Genomic DNA, 19,959 nt, shown 5'->3' on the forward strand with positions numbered 1-19,959 from the left:
TATTGGAAAGGGATTGTTTCTGGGACCAGCAGTGGGCGTAATGGCTATGTCACTGGACTCCCATGTAGTCAACTGCGGTTTGAGTCTAGACCTGGGTGTGTGTATGTGCATGGCCATCCCCCCCAGGGGTTGATTTCTTGCTTTCTGTCTCTCTGTCTCTGTCTTTCTGGCGAGTGCATGTGCCCAGATAGCAAAAACCTCTTCAAAAAAAAAGGGGGGGAGAATTGTTTCTTTAGTTGAGCATAAGACAGAGTAGTTGGTGTCCATTTAAGTGACTTTTTGTATTAAAAACATAACTGTAGTATCATACTAGTCATGGTAAGATACAGCAAGATGCTTATGTCAGGAGAGACACAAGACTGCCTGAGGGAACAATCTTTTCTCAGTTTTTATTTGTGTAGCTTAGTGGGTGGACTGACAGTTAGAATTGCCTGTTTTGGGGGGATAGTGTATAGCCCTTATTACTGATATAATTTATATAATAATATCAAACTATAACAAACTGTATGTATTAAACACACATATGCAATGATTTATATAAATAAAAATTGATGAATTTTTATTGTCTATAAAGGAGTGGTTAACATTTTTGAACACATGTTTAGTAATAGAAATTAAAATAAATAAAATATATGCTTAAGCTTCCAGAACATCCCAAACTGTAGTCATCAAATTGTTATTAAAAACCTACCTTTTGGGGCCAAACCTACCTTTTGGGACCAGCAGGTGGTGTGGTAGTTAAGGTACTCACTCCCACATGACTGACCCCCGTTTGAGTCCTGACTTGCTTTCTTACTTTCTCTTTCTCTCTATCTCTCTCTGGTCAAATTGAAAAATGATACCAATAAATAAAATTAAAAGTAAAATAATTTTTTTTGAGAGTTTTTTTTTGTTGTTGCTATAGGGCACGTGTGCTTGCCAGAAAGACAGAGAGACAGAAAGCGAGAAATCACCCCCCAGGAGGGATGGCCACTCCACAGTCCTTTCTTCATTTTCCTCTTGGGCATGCATGCACACGCACTTGGTGTGAATTTAAGGCACCGAATCCGGGGCTCGAACCATGGTCGACTCCATGGGAGTCCAGTGACATAGCTATTATGCCAACTACTGGTCCCAAAAACAAAATAATTCTTTAAAAAAACTTTTTTAGTTTTTTTTTTTTTTTTAAAGAGAATATTTTGCTGTTGGGTGTGTGCACTCACTGGAGAGACAGAGACAGAAAGCGAGAAATCACCCCTCAGGAGGGAAGGCCACACTGCAGTCTCTTCTCTTCCACTCCTCTTGGAATTTTGGGCACATATATGCATGCACCCCGTCTGAGTTTCAAGCACCTGAGTCCAAAATGAACCAGAGTCCACAGTGTAGAAGTTCAGTAATGTAACCATTTCATCATTGCTGGTCCCTAGGTTTTTTAATTGGAAAACTTTAGGTGTTGTGTGATTTTTTTTTTCCTTCTCAATTTTCACTGTCTTCCAAAGACATTATTTTATTTTTGAGGGATTTTTGCTGTAGGGTGTATGTGCTCACTAAAGAGGCAGAGAGAGAGAGAGACAGAAAGCTAGAAGTCACCCTGCCAGAGGGGATGGCCATGCTACAGTTCCTTCTCCTCCATTCTCTTCTTGAGATTTTGGGCACACCTGTGCACGCACTGGGCGAGAGTTTCAAGCCGCCACAACTAGGACTTGAACCACGGTTGACTATTTGGGAGTCCAGTGATGTAACCATTACACCACCTACTGATCCTCTCCCAAAGAGATTATTGTCATGTCTCCCCCTTTTAATTCTTCTATTCCTCTTCCAAAACTTGGTCACTCTTTTAGTATTGATCTGTTGAATACCTTACTTGTTCAGAGTAAATGGATTAATTCTTTATATTCATGGCGTTGTTCTTCTGAGAACAACATTTATTTTCAAACTTCGGCATGTTAAATAGATTTTCAGGAAACATGAGAGATTGGTACATCTGGTATTTATCACTTCTATTTGTGAAGTGACTTCTGTTTTACTTTAGACTAGGAACCTTATGGCACGCAGTTTTATAGTCCCCACTTTAGAAGAATTTAAAGACAAGGTAAAAAGTATTATTTTGAATCCTAGAATGTCATCTTGTGGAAATATTTACCTTGTCATGGGGCCGGCAAGTAGTGTGATTGAGGGCACTGGACTCCCACATGGCTGACCGTGGTTTGAGTCCCGGACCTGGTAGCTTGCCTTCTCACTTTCCCTCTCTCTTTCTCTCTTGCTCTGTCTGTCTCTGATTAAATAAATAAAGTTAAATAAAATAATTATTTTAAAAATAAAAGAAATACTTGTCACAATGAGAATCTAACCTCTTTTGTAGCTAAATCTTTATAGTTATGCTCAGTGATAATAATGTTCTTGACATATAATGAAGATTAACTATAAAGTCTATGGGCTACTGATTACATGGGAAATATAAAATACAGGTTCTTTGGACTTAAAAGAAAAGCTCATTCTATGTATACATTTTTTCTTTTAGAAGGGTTTCTTTTTTTTAAAACAAGAATTAATTTATTTTAGTTTTATTTATTATTATTTTTTAATTGACCAGAGAGATACAGAGAGAGGGAAAGTGAGAAAGCAAGCTGCCCGGTCCAGGATTTGAGTTGTGGTCAGCCATGTGGAATCCTGTGCCTTAACCACTATGTCGCCTGCTGGCCCCAAAAGGATGCATTTTTAAATCAGACCATTCACTTGAAAATTCAGCTGACATAATTGAAGAAATTTTTATTTTAATGAGAAAGTAGTTTTAAAAAGTGTTATGTTGTTTATCACTGTAGTCTTGGGGGTTCCCCGAAGATGAAGCGATGTGTCTGGCCTCATGACCTACTGGTTAAGGAAGCCATTTTCCACATGACCAACTGTGTGGTTTAAATCTGGCGCTGGCAACTTGAAAAACATGCTGGGCACATGCACATGTGTGTCCAAAAATCCTGACAAGGAAGAGAAATGGAAGAGAAGTGATTGTGGTGTGGCCACATCCCATGGGGGGTGCTTTTTCCCTCTCCCTTTCCATCTGTCTGTCTCTATGAGCCCATGTGCCACTGGCAAAATATTTAAAAACTGTGATAAATGCAGGGCCAGCAGGTGGCGTGGTGGTTAAGGGTCCCACATGTCCAATGGAGGTTTGAGTCCTGGACCTGCTTTCTCTCTCTCACTCACTCTGGTCAAATTTAAATAAATAAATAAAAAGTTAATTCTTTTAAAAATGTGATAAATGAAATAAAATTTATGAACTATGGAATGTTTAGAATGTCAAGATAGAATATGGGTCAAGATTAGGGAGATGTACACCTCCATATTTTAAGGAAAGTGATGATAATTGTGACAACTGTTGTATCCAAGACTTCATTACACTGCATGTTTATTGCCAGAAATATTTTCATACTTTTTAAGTTGAGCATTATCTGACATCAGTTACCTTGACGTCAGTAAAAAACACAAATAGCAGATATTACAAAAGCCCACATATTAAACCCCATGCATTTTACTTGTTTAAGAGTGCCCCAGGACTGTCACTCAGTATCCGTGTGCGTGTGCATGAACATGCACATACCTGCATGTATGTGAGTGGCTTTTTTTTTTTCCCCTGTTTTTGACAGAGTCTCACCATGTCGTGGTTGTCCTGTCTCAGCATTCATGGGAGCTGGGCTTACTGGTACATGCCACCATGGCCTCAGACTGTTGGCTGCCTATATATATTTTTTTATTGTAGTAAGTTATATGTTACATAAAATTTATCATTTTAACCATTTTTAAGTATACAGTTTAGTGGCATTAAGCTCCGTGGTATTCTTGTGCATCCATCACCATTATCCATTTTCAGAACCTTTTTTTTTTTTTGGACAGGCTTTTGCTGTAGGATACGTGCTCTCACCAGAAAGCCAGAGAGAGACAGCGAGAAATCACCCCCTGGGGGATGGCCACTCCGTGATCCCTTCTCCTCGATTCTCTTCTTGGGATCTTGGGCACGCATGCACATGTGCCCAGTGTGAGTTTAAGCCACGAGGTCCAGAACTTGAACTGTGGTCAACTACATGGGAGTCCAACAACATAGCCATTATGCCAACTGCTGGTCCCTAGAACCTTTTCATTATCTCCAACTCAAATTCTGTACTCATTCAGCAGTAATTCTCCCTTCTCCGGCCCCTGGCGGCCACTGTTCAACTTTCTGTCTCTCTGAATTTGACTATTCTAGATGCCTCACATATGTGTGATCATACACTAGTTGTCCTTTTGTCTGACTTGTTTTACTTAGCATAATGCCTTCAAGGTTGATTCATCCATGTTGTAGAATGTATCAGAATTTTGTTTCATCAGATGTTACTGAAAGCTAATCTTTTTTTTAATTTTAGAATAGAAGATTATATAGAAATTTAGGGTTTAGGGCTGACCCTGTGGCCTTGTGGTTAAGGGAGTTTCTATCCCATGTGGCTGGCTGTAGTTCAGTGTCAGGTTTGAAACTTGACTTACAATAATTAAAAATGTAATCAAATTGTCATAGCACTGTGGGCTCCTTATCTTGAGAGATCAGTCACTAACCAGCTATTCAGCACTGATTTAGTGCTCTTGGAGGCATAGTACTATATAGGAACTCTGGTTTGTTTTTGTTTTTTTGGTAGGAGATACTTCTCTGTGTGTATAGAAAGGTAGATATGTCTTTAAATATATATCTCTTGCATATATAAAAATATGTGTCCTACAGAAGATGTAAATCCTTCCACATGTATTTTCTAAATAAAAAGTTATTCTCTGTTTTCTGGAGGGTAGTCCATAATCAAATTTTTCAAAGGTTCTCACAATGCCTTTTATAAATATGTTTTTCGCTACCTTTTTCCTCCCCACCAAACCATTGCTTTTAAGCCTCAGACATTGCAATTATTATATACCTGGTATTTTTCACTTTAGTTATATAGAGCAATCCTTACTTCCAAATAACTTATTTTCCCTTTCCTGATACTGACTTTCTAAAGAGACCAGTTCAATTTTGTAGAATGCTTCCTTGATTTTTTTTTTTTTTCCTTTGCTTGCTGTTGTGCTCTTGGTGTCATTAAATTTGTTCCTCTCTGCCTTGTATTTCCTGTGGACTAGAAACTGGCTCTAAAGGCTCAATTTAGGGGTTGGATAGTGGTGTGGCAGTGATGCAGCTCTGAGGCCAGCCCACAGGGAAGGGGCTCGATAGTGGTGTGGCAGTGATGCAGCTCCGAGGCCAGCCCACAGGGAAGGGGCTGGATTGGTGTCTGGGGGCCTCCTTGAACATGCCAGGCACGCTTGTGCTCATAACCTGGGACTGGCTAAGGCTTGAGGTGGACGGGAGCCCGAGGGCCCCATTGAGTGTGCCTATTTCTCTGTCTTTTTCTTTTTCTGAAGAAAGAAACTTCAGAAACTTGACTGAGATTGGAATTAAACAATTTTTGGCAAGAACACTTTGTAGGTGATGCACTGATTTTGAGCTTTTTTTTCCTTCTGGTGAATGGTGATATGAACAGTTTTATATAGTGATTCGTGGTTTATAAAATACCTTCACATACAGTTTCTCTAGTAAAGTCGTTAACACTCTGTGAGGCAGGTTGATACTGCTCTTACTGTGCAAACGTTAGTTTTTATTAGCTCTTGAGTTGAAAAGTTGTATAGCTCCACTGGTTATTAGAATTGGAAAGGAAATTACTTTTTCTCTACTATCCTGTGAGATTTGTTTTTTAAAGAAGAAACTAATGTTTTTGCAATAGTCAAAAACAAAAAGTAAAAATTATCTACCTAAACATCATTTATAGTTATTGTGTATAATTCTATATAGGGTAATGCCCACCGCTACTGTTAAATAATTATTTCCCCTCTTTAAAAAAAAAAATTACGATTATATCAGTAGGTGAATAAACAACTAGTCTGAATCTGAGTTATATTACTGCCGCTCAGAGCTTCCGAACAGTGTGAATAACTAGTGTTAGCATACCAAGTTCATATTCCAGCTAATAGGAAGGTAATTGGTTTTTTAAATTATCCTCTGCTACTATAAGTAAATTTATGGTTTCTTTTAGGGTTTTGTCTTGCCTTTAACTAGTTGTTTCTAAAATTATGTAGAATATTTAATCAGTGTTTTAAAATATTCAGACCGGGGGCTAGCAGGTGATGTAGAGGTTACGGTGCTTGACTCCCACATGGCTGACCACAGTGTGAGTCCTGGACCTGGCAACTTGAAACGCACACCATGAGTGTGTGCATGCATGCCCAAAATCCCAGGAGGAGAATAGAGGAGAAGGAATTGTGGCAAGGCCACAGTTATCTCCCTTAGGGGATAATTTCTTACTTTCCCTCTGTCTCTCCAGCAAATGCATGTACCCTGTGGTAAAACCTTAAGTAAATAAATAAATATAAAATAAAATATTCAGATGTAGGATATCTAAAAGCCCTTGTAGTTCTATGATTTTTATCTAAACAGCTTTTTAAAAAAAGTTTTACTTTGAATAGAGTGACAGTTAAAACCACTTGAGGGGTTTACATTCCCAGCCTGTATATTGGTGGTAAAAGTAGGTATGAAACCTCAGTAATGACTCATATCTGCAGAATTTATAGTAAGTCTAGCTACCGTTTATTAGAAGGCTATTATACTCTTTTGTGCTAGGTACTTGATTACACTCGACCCTGCCACACAGTAAGAAGCAGTTTATCAGAGGCTAAGTAATTTACCTGTTCATGTAGCTGACTGGCAATGGTGCTGAAATTTGAACCAAGCGCAGACTTTGAAGTGTAAACACCTGTGACTTTTACTTACACTGTGCCCTGCAGAGTCTGATATGATTGAATCTTAAAAAAATGAGAAAATTTTGCCTTAGACTTAATGTTGTTTAGTATTACATAGTTTAATTAGAAAATAGAAATACTTTTGAATTTTTATTTTTCTTTATTCACCTCTAGATATTCAAGAATTTTATGAAGTGACCTTACTGGATAATCCAAAATGTATAGATCGTTCAAAGCAGTCTGAACCAATTCAGCCTGTAAATACCTGGGAAATTTCCAGCCTTCCAAGCACTACTGTGACTTCCGAAACACTGCCAAGCAGCCTTAGTCCTAGTATAGAGGTAAGATGAAAATTTTTTCTGAAGCTGTTTTTCAGTGATCAGTTTATTTGGGCTACTAAGTTTTTTCATTTTATTAAAATAGATATTTTGTAGAAATGGAATAAGAGAATGGGGTTAAAATATTTTTTTGAAAAGAAATGCTCAAAATTTCTGCTACCTCTTTTTTAAAATGTGAGTGATTTGAGGTCTAAAATACTTATTTTAGACTGTTAAAACATGCATAGCATGCTGGGCCTCATCTGCATGATAATTAAAATAAAAATTGTATCTTGAAAAGATGGTTTTGTTTTGAGTTTCTTTCCTGGAATTACAATATAGGTTGTGATTCTGAGTTGTCTAGTTACCTGTTTATCCCAAGGAGTCTCTGTTTCTTGTCTTGAAGCTGGATAAACCTTAAGGATAGTTAAAACTCTTTCTTTTTCATTTCGTAACTGTGTCTTAGTAATGCTCTTTTTTTTTTTTTTTTTTTTTATTGTGCTGTACTGTTATCAGTTGAGTTGGATATGGTGTAACAGTGATGTGAAACATTTTATGAGAATTCTGCCTGAAAAGCAGTAGGTGTTTGGAAGTGACTGTCTGAATTTGATTCTAGTCCTTTTGAGGTGGTACTAGATCGTGCCTGGGAAATTGAATCAGCATTTGTTTGGTGAATAATACGTAAGAGAAGTAGTAGGCAACAACTAGATAAGTAGACAGTTTTACCTTAGATTATTCTTTTTATATAAAGTAACATAAAAAATAGAATTTTGGAGTAGGAAGAATTAGAGCATATCTGATCCCTCGCCTTCATTTTAAAGATGAGAAAACAGATTGAGAAGGAAATAATTTAACCCAGTTTATTCAGCCAGTTTGGGCAGGTCTACCTCTGGTTTTCAGGTGTCTTAACACCCAATATATAGTTCTCTTTACTAATCCTGGTCTCACCTTCTGTTTCTTGGGTTAGAGAGACTAGTGTTATATTGCTTATAGATTCTTCTTTACTCTTCGTTTTATTTCTATCTCCACGCCCTTCTTTAGTTGATACATTTCTATCTCCACGCCCTTCTTTAGTTGATACAGCACTTCCTTTTATCATAGTGCACTTAGGGCCTTTATTTCAAATGAACTTTCAAAATGTCTGTAATCAGTTATTGCTGTGGTTTGAATGTGTCCCTTCCAAAATTCAGGCGTTACTGTTGTGATGATACTAAGAGACAGGACCTTTAAGAAGTGATTAGGTCATGAGGGCTCCTCCCTTTGTTAATGGGATTAAGGACTCTTTAAAGAAGTTTTGTGCAGTGTTTATTTTTAATTTTGTTTTTAGTTTTTTGCTATAGGGTGCATGCCCTTGCCAGAGGCTAGGAGAGTGAAAAAATCACCCCTACCCCCATGCCCTACCCTCGGTTTTGACCATGCCTCAGTCCCCTTCACCATTCTTTCAAGATGTTGGGCACATACACATATGTGCCTAGTGTGTTTTTGAAGCCACGGGATCCAGAACTTGAACAGTGACGTTGGCCACGTGGGATCCAACTGCCTTAACCTCCACGCCACTTGTTGGTCCAGCAATGTTTAACTTTTTAGCTTGCTCCTTTTTTTGCCATGTGAGAATGTAGTAAGGTATCCCTAACCAGACCAGTTACCTAGACATTGGGCACATGGGAAATACTCTAGTAATATTTGAAATCTGTATCCATTCACAGATGGACTTTAAGGGGAACATTGGGATGTACTCATCTAGTGCCAGATTTTTTAAATCATGGGGGAAAAAAATCTATGTGTTAAAGCTGGATGAGCTAGTCAGTTAATAGGATGTGTTGTTTTGCAGAGATAACAATACCTGACAAATGTTAGTTTGAAAATATTAGTTTAAAAAACACTGATGGATGACAGTTAAAATGAACAAAACCCGTAATGTTTAGGAATTTAATTTCTTTTTTTTTTTTTAAGAGAGAGATTTTTGCTAAAGGGCGCATGCGCTCTCTGGAGAGACAGAGAGACAGAAAGCGAGAAATAACCCACCAGGGGTACAGGCCACACCACAATTCCTCTCCTCCATTCTCTTCTTGGGACTTTGGGCACACACTCACGCACACCTGGAGTGAGATTTAAGCTGCTAGATCCCGGGCTTGAACTATGGTCAAACTACATGGGAGTCCAGCTACATAACCATTACAACATCTGCCTTCCTCACAAATCTTTGCCTTTTAAAGCATCTATCCAGTTTTTGTTTTTTTTTTTTTTTCCCCTCGTGTTAAAGAGAATGAGAGAGAGTGCACATGCATGCAGGATGGGAAAGGGGTGAGAGAGAAATAGGTGGGGTTTCACTTTTGTGATCCTCCGTCCCAGCCTCCGAGCTAGCCAGGGCTACAGTCCTGTGCTTCCGGGTGTGGCCAGTGCAGGTGAGTACAGAACTGAACCGGTCTTCCTCACATGCTAGTGGTCTATTGGTGCCATTTTTTAAATTATTATTTGATAGTTGGTAGTGATCTATTAATAACTCTTGCCATAAACTGTTTTTCAGTTACTTTGTTACATCAAAACTTTATTGTATTTCTTCTGATGTAAAGTTAATACCATTTATCTTTAAAGTGACATGATTAGTTTGGTATGTGTGTCTTTTTTTTCTTTTTCTTTTTTTTTTGGAGCGGTTTTTGGCATAGAGTGCATGTACTCGCCAGACAGAGACAGACAGAGAGACAGGAAGCGAGAAATCATCCCCCTGGGGGGATGGCCACGCTGCAATCCCTTCTCCTCCATTCTCCTCTCGAGATCTTGGGCACGCATGCACACGCACCCGACGTGAGTTTTAAGCCACCAGGTCCGGGATGTGAATCGCTGTCGAGTACATGGGAATCCAGCGACATAGCCATTGCACCAACTGCTGGTCCCAGTATGTGTGTCTTCTACTTTGAGCATATACTAGCTAGTGAGATGTTTGGGAATAATGTTTGTTTAATATTAATGCTTGTTTCAAGGCGATGAGAACCTTTTTTGTACTTTTCTCTATTTTAAAAAATCAGTAGTGCATGTCATTTTTTTATCAAAACAATTGTATTCTGAAACAAGAATTAATTGCTTTATTTTTTTTTTCTTTAAAGAGATTTTTGCCTTAGGATGTATGTGCTCACCGGAAAGAGAGAGACAGAGATAGTGATAAATCACCCCCGAGGGTGCGATGACCACGCCACACAGCAATCCCTTTTCCTCTGTTCACCTCTTGGGATCTTGGGCATGCATTCACAGGTGTCCTGTGTGATTTTGAAGCCACTGGGCCCAGGACCTGAACCACCATTGGCCATGTGAGAGTCCAGTGTCATAAATGGTATGCCATCTGCTGGCCCCTATTTTTTAATTTTAAAAATTTTATTAATTTCTTCCTTGAGGGAGGAAAAAAAAGGTAGAGAAAGAGGGAGAGAGACAGAAAGGGAGACACTTCCAGTAGGGTTGGCATACCACTGTTCTCTCCCCCTGGCATACCCAGAGACCTTGACACACGAATTCAGGACCCTCACGTAACAGCCTCAGCTTTCTGCGGTGTTAAATGCAGGACCTTCCCATAACAGCCTCAGCATCCTACAGTGTTGAATTACACCTGTACCGCTTGGCTGTCCTATGCTTTTAATGATTGTAAGGGGAAAAAAATGACTGAAAGAAAGCTAAGATAAAAGACTAGAAGAAATTCTCTGACTTAATGGGACATTGCAATAGAAAAGGATACACTATCCTATCTTTCACAGCAACAGTTGAGTAGAGCAACAGTTCAGTGCTTTAAAAAAAGAATCCATAAAAAAATAGTTTTTTGTGATTTTGATTAGGGAAAGTTTTCCTAAGTATGACACCCCAAAAAATGTGGCGCAAAAATTGAAAGAAAGAATTAAAAATGTTGAATAAAGAATTAAGAATTGTTGGGACCAGCAGTTAGCGTTATGGCTATGTTGCTGAACTCCCATGTAGCCGATCACGGTTTGAGCTCCAGACCTGGTGGCTTAAACTCATGCCAGGCCCAAGAGGAGAATGGAGGAGAAGGGATTGAGGCATGGCCATCCCCCCTGAGGGGGTGATTTCCTTCTTTCTATCTCTCTGTCTCTGTCTCTGTCTGGCGAGCGCATGTGTCCTATAGCAAAAACCTCTCCAAAAAAAGAAAAAGAATTAAGAATTGTAGATTTCTTTGTGGATTTCAACTTTGATAGTTTAAATTTTGATTGTAGAACTTCCATGTCTTGGTACAACAACCAAGAAAAATGATATCCTAGAATAAGAAAATTTGCCTTATAGATGAAAACGGATTTTCTTATATATCACTAAGAAAAGAGCCAGCATTAAGTAGGAAAGTGACCAGAGAGTGTGAAAATGCAATTTGGAGAAAAATAAATACACATGCACCAGTTAACCCATAGAAAGATGCTCAACTTCACGGTCTTTTCTAATTTGCCATAGGGCGTGTGCTTGCTGGAGAGGAGGGTGATGAAAAAGCATCCACAATGGGAAATGGTCATGCTGCAATCCCTTCTCCATTTTTCCCTTCTTTGGGATTTTGGGTGTGTATGTACCCAACTCACGCCCAATGTTTTTCTAAAGCTACCAGGTCTGGATTCAAACTGCACAGCCAGCCGTGTTGGATCCAGTTACCTTAACCACCGTGCCACTGTCTGGCTCCAACATTACTTTTTAAATTTTTAAAATTTTGAAACATTTATTTGGGGCTGGCAGGTGGTATGGTGGTTAGGGTGTTGGACTTCTACATGGTCGAATCCCAGAATTGGCAGTTTACTTTTTCACTCTCCTCTTGCTGTCTCTGTCTCTCTTGTCAAATTGAATAATAATAATTTTTTAAAGCATACAAAATACATTTACTTACTTATCTATTTATTTGTTGTGATTTTCAAGTTTTTGGGTCCAAGACCCGAACTGCAGTCAGCCGTATAGAAATCAGTGCCTTAACCACCATACTACCTGCTAGTCCCCCAGTATCATTTTTTTAAATTGCAAATTAAATTGAAAATGACAATTCAAAAAAGTTTTTTTTTTAATTATTTTATTTAACTTACTTACTGATTTTAATTTGACCAGAGAGGGACAGAGTATGAGAGAGAGTGCGCGTGAGAGAGCACGAGAGAGCAAGCCACCAGATCCGGGACTCAAACTGCGGTCACCCATGAGGCAGCCCACCCTTCACCACCATGCCACTTACCAGCCCCGAAAATGACAATACTTTTAACTCATTGAATTGGATTGTTAAAGATAATTAAATGTGAGGAAACACACTTACGTAGTTGGAAGGTGAGAATATGGTAGGTAGTACAATAATTTTGGAAGACTTCCTGGCACTATACTTTGATATTCTTTGATTCATTATATGCTACCAATTTAATCACATAAATTATTAAACATATGTGCAGGGATGTTTATTGTAGCATTGTATATATTGTTAAAACCAAGGAAAATAGCTTAAATGATTTCCAGTAAGAAATTAGATAAACACATTATTATTATAGCCATTTAATGCAAGATAGAATCGCAGGTATGAAAATGCATTTCGTGTATCTGTTATAGGTTAAGTGAATGAGAACAGGTTACTTACAAGGAGGTATAGTACAACTTTGTAAGGAAAAAATACATGAGATTATGTATGTCTGAAAGAATACACTCTTAGTCTGTTTTCAGTAGTACTCTGGTTTCTAGTTGTGCCTGTTACCTACAGGTCTCTGTTTTTCAGCATTTCAGTTATCTCAAGGCGGGTGTGGGGGAGGAAAATTATCTGACTAAGTTGTATAGGGAAATATTTCCTTTCCCTGTCTCTCTGCCCACGTGATCTAATATTTCAAAATAATTCATCTACTTTGACTTTAGTAGAATTTTAGGAGGCAGATTTAAAATATTCAGTCCATCAGGTTTAATCCCAATGAAGTCCTCCAAACATTCGCTTAAAAAATTATTGAATTACAGAAGGTCCCTGACTTACTGTTCGAGGGTTATTCTGGCAAAAAGTATTTGAGATCAATTTCCATAGAGCTTATGATTTTAAAATTTTATGATGATACTAAAGCAATAGAAGAGAAACCATACTTAGAAATTTGAATTTCTGTATGATATGCAGTATGACTCTTTTGTGTTGCTGGGTAGTGGCAGTGAGCTGCAGCCCCCAGCTAACCATGTGATCATGAGGGTAAAAATCTGATATTTTTCAGTGTACTGTGTTGCCAGGTGGTTTTGTCCCAACAATAGGCTTATTATATAAGTGTTCTGAGAATGATTAAGGTGGAGTAGACTAAACTCTCATGTTCCGTAGGTTAGGTATGTCAAATGCAGTTTTGCCCTAAGAGATTTTCCATATAGGGCCAGCAGGTGGTGTGGTGGTTAAAATGTTAGATTCCCACATGGCCAACTGTGGTTTGGGTAGCTTGAAAATCATGCGGCATGTGTATGTGTATGCCTGAAATCCCAAGAGGAGAATGAAGGAGAAGGGATTGTGGTGTGGACATCCCCCCGGCGGGTGGTTTCTCAGTTTCCCTCTCTTTCTCTGTCAAGTACACATGCCCTGTGACAAAGACCTAAATAGAAAAATTTAAAAAGATACTTTCAACTTACAGGTTTATCAGGTTGTGGAGCATACGTACTGTAAAATAGTAATAGATCAAGCGCACAACCATAAACGAATTTCCTGATGAATTAGCAGTCACCTGTGTTCTTCTTGACCTGGTTGGTGTGTTCATTGTGAATACATTGTGCATATACCAGGTCAAGAAGACAGAATGACTGCTAATGAGTCTGGAATTAGATAACGATCATAGTTGTACAACTCTATGAACATACTGAAAACCACTTGCTTGTACATTTTAAAATTTGGCAAGGAGGGCAGAAGGTGGCACAGCAGTAACTCCTTCCTCTTTGAAGGTGACCTACTTGGGAGGGTTCAGAGTTTTTGTCTGCAGGACTCACCGGACATGCTGGGTGTATGTGTGCCCATAGTCTGGGTTTAGTGGTAGGTTGTGGCATGGGGATCTTGTTCAAGTTGCCTGTCTCTTTCTGTCCCCTTCTGTCTCTCTTGTTCATAAAAGATAAAATTTAAAAACATTTTGGTGAATTTTGTATCATGTCCATTTTATCTCAGTTAAACAAATATGCCAGTACTCCAGAAGTCTCCCTGCGCCTTTCCTATTTACTATTATTTTTTCCTTTTCCAGAGAACCATCCTGAGTTTTAACATATAGATTAGTTTTCTCTCATTTTAACAGAATCATGCAGAATCATACAGATATACTTGGGTGTGTCATTTTCAGATAAAGTAAGTGATGTGGTTCTTTATATATTGTAATTAAAGTGGTGAGCTAAAGGTGATTCCTTTTTTTATTACAAATTCCAGAGTTCCTGTAAAATTGAAAGAATAAATTCAACAAATATCTATACACAGGCATCAGTTGCTAACATTTTGTCATACTTTTTATGAGTATATTGTATTTTTTGGAACTATTTGAAAATCAGCTGCAGCCATCATGCGCTTAAACTTTAAAACTTTCATATATCTCCTAAGAGTAAGAACAGTTAGATATTCTCCTATGTAACTGTTAGTACCACTTTCATACCTAAGAAAATTAGGAATAATTGTGTAGTTTTCTCTCTAATCCATTTTCAGAATTGTCACCTGTCTGTCTTGTTGGACTTTAAAAAAAATAGCTATGGTGGCTCAGTAACACAGTTCTTGGGCCATAAGGGAAGGTCCCATGTCCATGTCCTGAGGTCTCTGTGTATGCACCAGGCATGTATGTGTGGCTGGCTGGCTGAACCAGGGAATAGAATTGTGATATGAAGATTCTTTTTGGAATTCCTTTCTCTCCCCACTTCCTCCACTCAGTCTCCCTCACTCTCACGGAAGAACCTCACTCTCACGGAAGAAATATAATAAACTTACGGAAAAAGAAAAAAGATTCTGCCAAGATTCATAGTGAACCTTGTTCATTATTCTGCAAGTCATGGATAGACAATGTTACATTGTTGCTAATGTGTTCTGTGTAGTTAGCCCTCCAGTGGGGTTGTGTGTGTACTGATGACTTTGGGGTTATTATTCCCTAAACAATATGGCATAACAGCTATTTACATAGCATTTATATTGTGTTAGGTATGATAAGTAATCTAGAGATGATTTAAAATATATGGGAGGATATGCATAAGTGTAGGTTACCTACAGATACTCTTGTCATTTTATTTAAGACATCAATTGCCAACCTTTTGACACCAAGGACTGGTTATGGGGAAGACAATTTTTCCATGGACGGGCTGTTAGGGGGGTGGTTTGGTATGATTCAAGCACATTTCTTCTTATGCACTTTATTTCTATCACTACTTTGTAATACATAATGAAATAATTATACAACTCATAATGCAGCATGGATGGAAACCTTGAGCTGGTTTCATGCAACTAGACAGTCTCATCTGGGCTCCTGTGAGAATCTAATGCAGCCACTGGTCTGACAGGAGATGGGGCTCAGGCAGTAATGGAAGCAGTGGGAAGCGCGGTTAATACAGATAAAGCTTCATGCACTTTGCTTAACCGTCACTCACCTCCAGCTGTGTAGCCTGGTTTCTAACAGGCCCAGGGCTTGGGGGGCCCCTGATGTAAGAGACTTGAGCATCTGAAGATTTTGTTTTCTACCTGGTGAGGAAGGGGGAATCCTGGATGTAATCCCCCATGGATGCCCAGGGATGAACTGAACAAGGAAGCTTTCTGCCATGAAGTGTAAGGGATTTCTGGTACTTGGTATTGCATTCCCAAGAAGCCATGCATACCGCATCACAGGGCTCTCAGTCAAAGGACAGAAAGGGAAACACCTTGTCTACTGCCTTCTAGTGGTCTGTATTTTCCTCCCACACTGCAAGGTTGTCTATCAGTGTGCGCAGGGATTAGTGGTGTCTGGTTTTGTGGTTAGTTAGCAGGAAACCCCGAGTTGAGAACGTGAGAGGACGAGATGTAGATAGGCAGCCAAAGGCATGAGTTGTTGCTCGGGCTGCTCAGGATGAGAGACAGCTGTGAAGATCAGGTGGCTCTAGTCTTTTGTAATCTGGTAGAATAGTCCTTTGAAAAATGGCATGAACTAGTTAAAGAGACGTGCTAGTTGTGTAGTAGAATACCACACATTCTTTATTTGTCTAGTTTGTTTCCTCATGTTATTTAAAGTTCTACCTTTCTGATAACAGGAAGTTAGGTGTAAAGGTTGGTTGAACTCGTTTTGGTAAACAGACTTTATAGTGATTTATTGTATCACGTCAGAGAGCACACACTATCAAGTTGTTGAACTTGTGCTATTTGATTACTTAATGGTGGTGACCTTCAGATCTTCCTTTATAAAAGTATGTTTTTCTTTTTGCAGTTAGAAGTACGGATAGGGTACCACTTTGGCACCTCATGTTGAATAAATTTTCACCCCCTGGTCTTTGCCAACTCAGTTTTTATATTCAAAATTTCAGAATGTTGATTTACCTCCTAACTTTATCATTCCATTTGTGTTAATAAATTGGCATTCTTCTGTTAAAGAGTACCTTTCCCTATCAACTAGGAATGAATCTTTGTTCCTTCAAAAAAGACAGCTTTTTTTTTTTATTATTTTCTTTTAAAGCCAATTTTCAGAGTAGAGTTTTTGCAATAGTCTTCTGCAAAGCTGTCTAAGAAGTTTTACCCACTTTGCTCACTCTCTCTTTAAAAAGTTACCACTGTAGGGACCAGCAGTTAGTGTAATGGCTATGTCGCTGGACTCCCATGTAGCTGACCGTAGTTCACGTCCCGGACCTGGTAGCTTAAAACTCACGCCGGCCGCGTGTGCATGCGTGCCCAAGATCCCGAGAGGAGAATGGAGGAGATGGGATTGCAGCGTGACCATCCCCCCTGGGGGGTGATTTCTCGCTTTCTGTCTCTCTGTCTCTCTCTGTCTATCTGGCGAACGCATGCGCCCTATAGCAAAAACCTCTCCAAAAAAAAAAAAAAAAAAAGTTACCACTGTGGACTGAGATATTTTTTATTTATTCAGTGTTTACAGTTCATTCAGTTATTACTCTTTTAGATCTCAGATTACTCCAGACATTATAGAAATAGTGCTGGTCTAAATATGTTAGGGTATTAATATATTAAAACCAATATAATATGTTTTCCTTTCCTTTCTTAAAAAACTCACATATTCCACAAGAGTGAATTATTGGGTTGTTGGAAAAGTTATGACGTGTTTTCTATGCAAGAATGCGTCATGACTTGATGACCCAATATAATGATTACCCTGTTATTATTAAACTGCGTAGTTTAAAAAGGTGTATTCACATAAATTATAATGATTTGGGTTGTCAGAGGAGTGTGATTTATTCTTGCTGTAGCTTCCTAACACATATGGAGTAAGCTAGATTTTGGTTCTTAATACTTGGAATTTATATTCACTTTAGAATTTTGCAAGCTGTAGCTCAGGGATGTTGTTAACTGCCCAAGCTACAGTATTATCATGTAGAAATACTGGGACTAGAAATACAGAACTACAGGCTTCCAGACTGATTTTTTTTTTTTTTTAATTTATCAGAGGGTATATGCTTGCTGAAAAGAGAGAAGAGAAAGAAAGTGATAAAGTGCCTCACTTCACTGTCCCCATGGAAGATGGTCATGCTGTACTCCCTTCTCCTTCATTTCTCCCTCCTTCTGGGATTTGGACATGTGTACTCACGTGTCCTGCTGTTTCTCAAGCTTACAGGTCCAGGACTCAAACTGCAGGATTGACTTTGTTGGTCCAGTACCTTAACCATCACACTGTGGGCTGGCCCCAGATGTTTTTTATTTTATGGTGTCAGCAGGTGCTTGGCAGTTAAGGCGCTGGGCTCCCATGTGGCCTACTGTGGTTTGAGTCCTGGACTTGGCAATTGACTTTCTCACTTTCCTCTCTCTGTCTCTCTGTGGTCAATTATTAAATGGGGAAAATGAATAAAATTAAACTTAAAAAATAGGTTTAAAAAAAGCCACACCTCCTTTGGTACAAGCAGTAGGGCTCTGCTCCTAAAGGCTAGGGTCACATAGGAAGCTGAGGTTCCATTCCTAGATTAACATAAACAGGCAGGCCACTGAAGCCTGTGCCTCACATTGTAGCTTAACTGGGAGACTGGGCAAGGTATTTTAGTGGCAAGACCTGGTCAAAAAATACCTCTCTCTCTTTCACTGGAGCAGTGGCTGCTCAAATAAATTCTGGCTGCTCAAATAATTTATAATATATATAATAATTTATAATCTACCACTTCTTCCCATGCATCTTTATAGGACACGTGCTGTCTCCAGAGAGATAGAAAAATGAGAAATCACCCCCCCGGGGGAATGACCATGCCTCAATCCCTTCTCCACTCTCCTCTTGGGAATTTGAACACTCATGCAGACATGCCTGGCGTGAGTTTTAAGCCAGTGGATCCAGCACTTGAATCCCAGTCGGCCATGTGGGAGTCCAGCAAATAACCATTATGCCATCTGCTGATCCCTATTTGGTATTAATTTTTAAGAACCTGACACATCATGTTATACTAACATGCTGTTTTTAGCTTATGCTTTTTCAGCTTTGTGATTGAGCATATCTTAATTATGCTGTAGATACCTTTTCATATCTATTACATTCTTTTTTTTTTTTTTTTTGAGAGGTTTTTGCTTTTGGGTGCGTGTGCTCGCCAGAGAGAGACAGAAAGATAGAAAGGAAGAAATCACCCCCCAGGGGTGATGGCAAGGCCACAATTGCTTCTTCTTCTCCTCTCGGGATCTTGGGCACGCATGCACATGCGCCCGGCGTGAGTTTAAGCCACCAGGTCCAGGATGCAAACTGCGGTCGACTACGTGGGAGTCCAGCGACATAGCCATTACGCTAACTGCTGGTCCTGTATCTGTTACATTCTTATCTGCTGGCTAGTATTTCCTAATGGATATTTGTCATTTTTGGTAGCCATTTAACTTATTTCTAATTTTTATGATTACATACTGCTTTAGTGAATGAGAAAGCCAGTTATTTAACTGGATTTGAGCCCTTATGAAACTTGGGAGTTAATTCTAAGATCTTTTTCTGATGACTGGTATGAGACTGATTTAAAATACGATTTCTTTTAATCTCTTCTCTGAAACAGGGCATTTTTTTTCATATTTAGACTTTAAAACTTTCACTAAAAAATACAAAAATTATTTTGCATAATTTATTTTCTTTCTTTCTTTCTTTCTTTTTTTTTTTAGGTTTTTGCCATAGAGTGCATGTGGAGAGATAGAGTGTCTTATACCCTGCCACCTGCTGGCCCATTTTATTTAGTTCAACATGCTTGCATTTTTCTTTTTCTTGAGAGGTTTTTGCTATAGAGTGCATGTACTCACCAGAAAATCAGAGAGAGATAGAAGGTGAGAAATCCCCCCCGGGGGTGGGGGGGGTATGGCCACACCGCAATCCCTTCTCTCTGTCTTCCTCTTGGAATCTTGAGCACACATGCACATGCACCTGGCATGAGTTTAAGCTGCCAGGTCTGGGACTCGAACTGTGGTTGACTTCATGGGAGTCCAGTGACATAGCCATTATGCTAACTGCTGGTCCCACTTGTATTTTTCTTAAAAGAAAGCTTGACAAGGGCCAGTAGATGGTATAATGGTTAAGGCACTGGTCTTCCACATGGCTGACTGTGGTTCAAGTCCTGGACCTGGCGATTTGAAAATCACATGTACACGTATGTCCAAAATCCCAGGAGAATGGAAGAAAAAGGGTTACAGTGTAGCTATCCTCTTTGGGGGTTGATTTTTTTCTTGTTTGTACTCTCTCTCTTTCTCTTTTTCTGGTGAGCATGCATGTCCTGTGGCAAATACCTGGGAAAAAAAAAAAGCTTGAAGAAAACTACTGTT

The 19,959-nt window shown here is 39.0% G+C and overlaps 1 protein-coding gene across 1 annotated transcript in view; it reads left to right on the forward strand.

Moving 5' to 3' along the window:
- Positions 1 to 19,959, forward strand: part of DLG1 (discs large MAGUK scaffold protein 1) — a 331,865-nt gene that overhangs the window by 15,591 nt on the left and 296,315 nt on the right. Inside the window, exon 4 of the mRNA XM_006156759.3 lies at positions 6,937 to 7,103. Within this exon, the coding sequence (XP_006156821.1) occupies positions 6,937 to 7,103 (167 nt within the window). The remainder of the gene's footprint in view (positions 1 to 6,936; positions 7,104 to 19,959) is intronic.

Source organism: Tupaia chinensis, unplaced genomic scaffold, assembly GCF_000334495.1.
Source record: "Tupaia chinensis unplaced genomic scaffold, TupChi_1.0 Scaffold000515_1, whole genome shotgun sequence".
Lineage (NCBI taxonomy): Eukaryota > Metazoa > Chordata > Mammalia > Scandentia > Tupaiidae > Tupaia > Tupaia belangeri.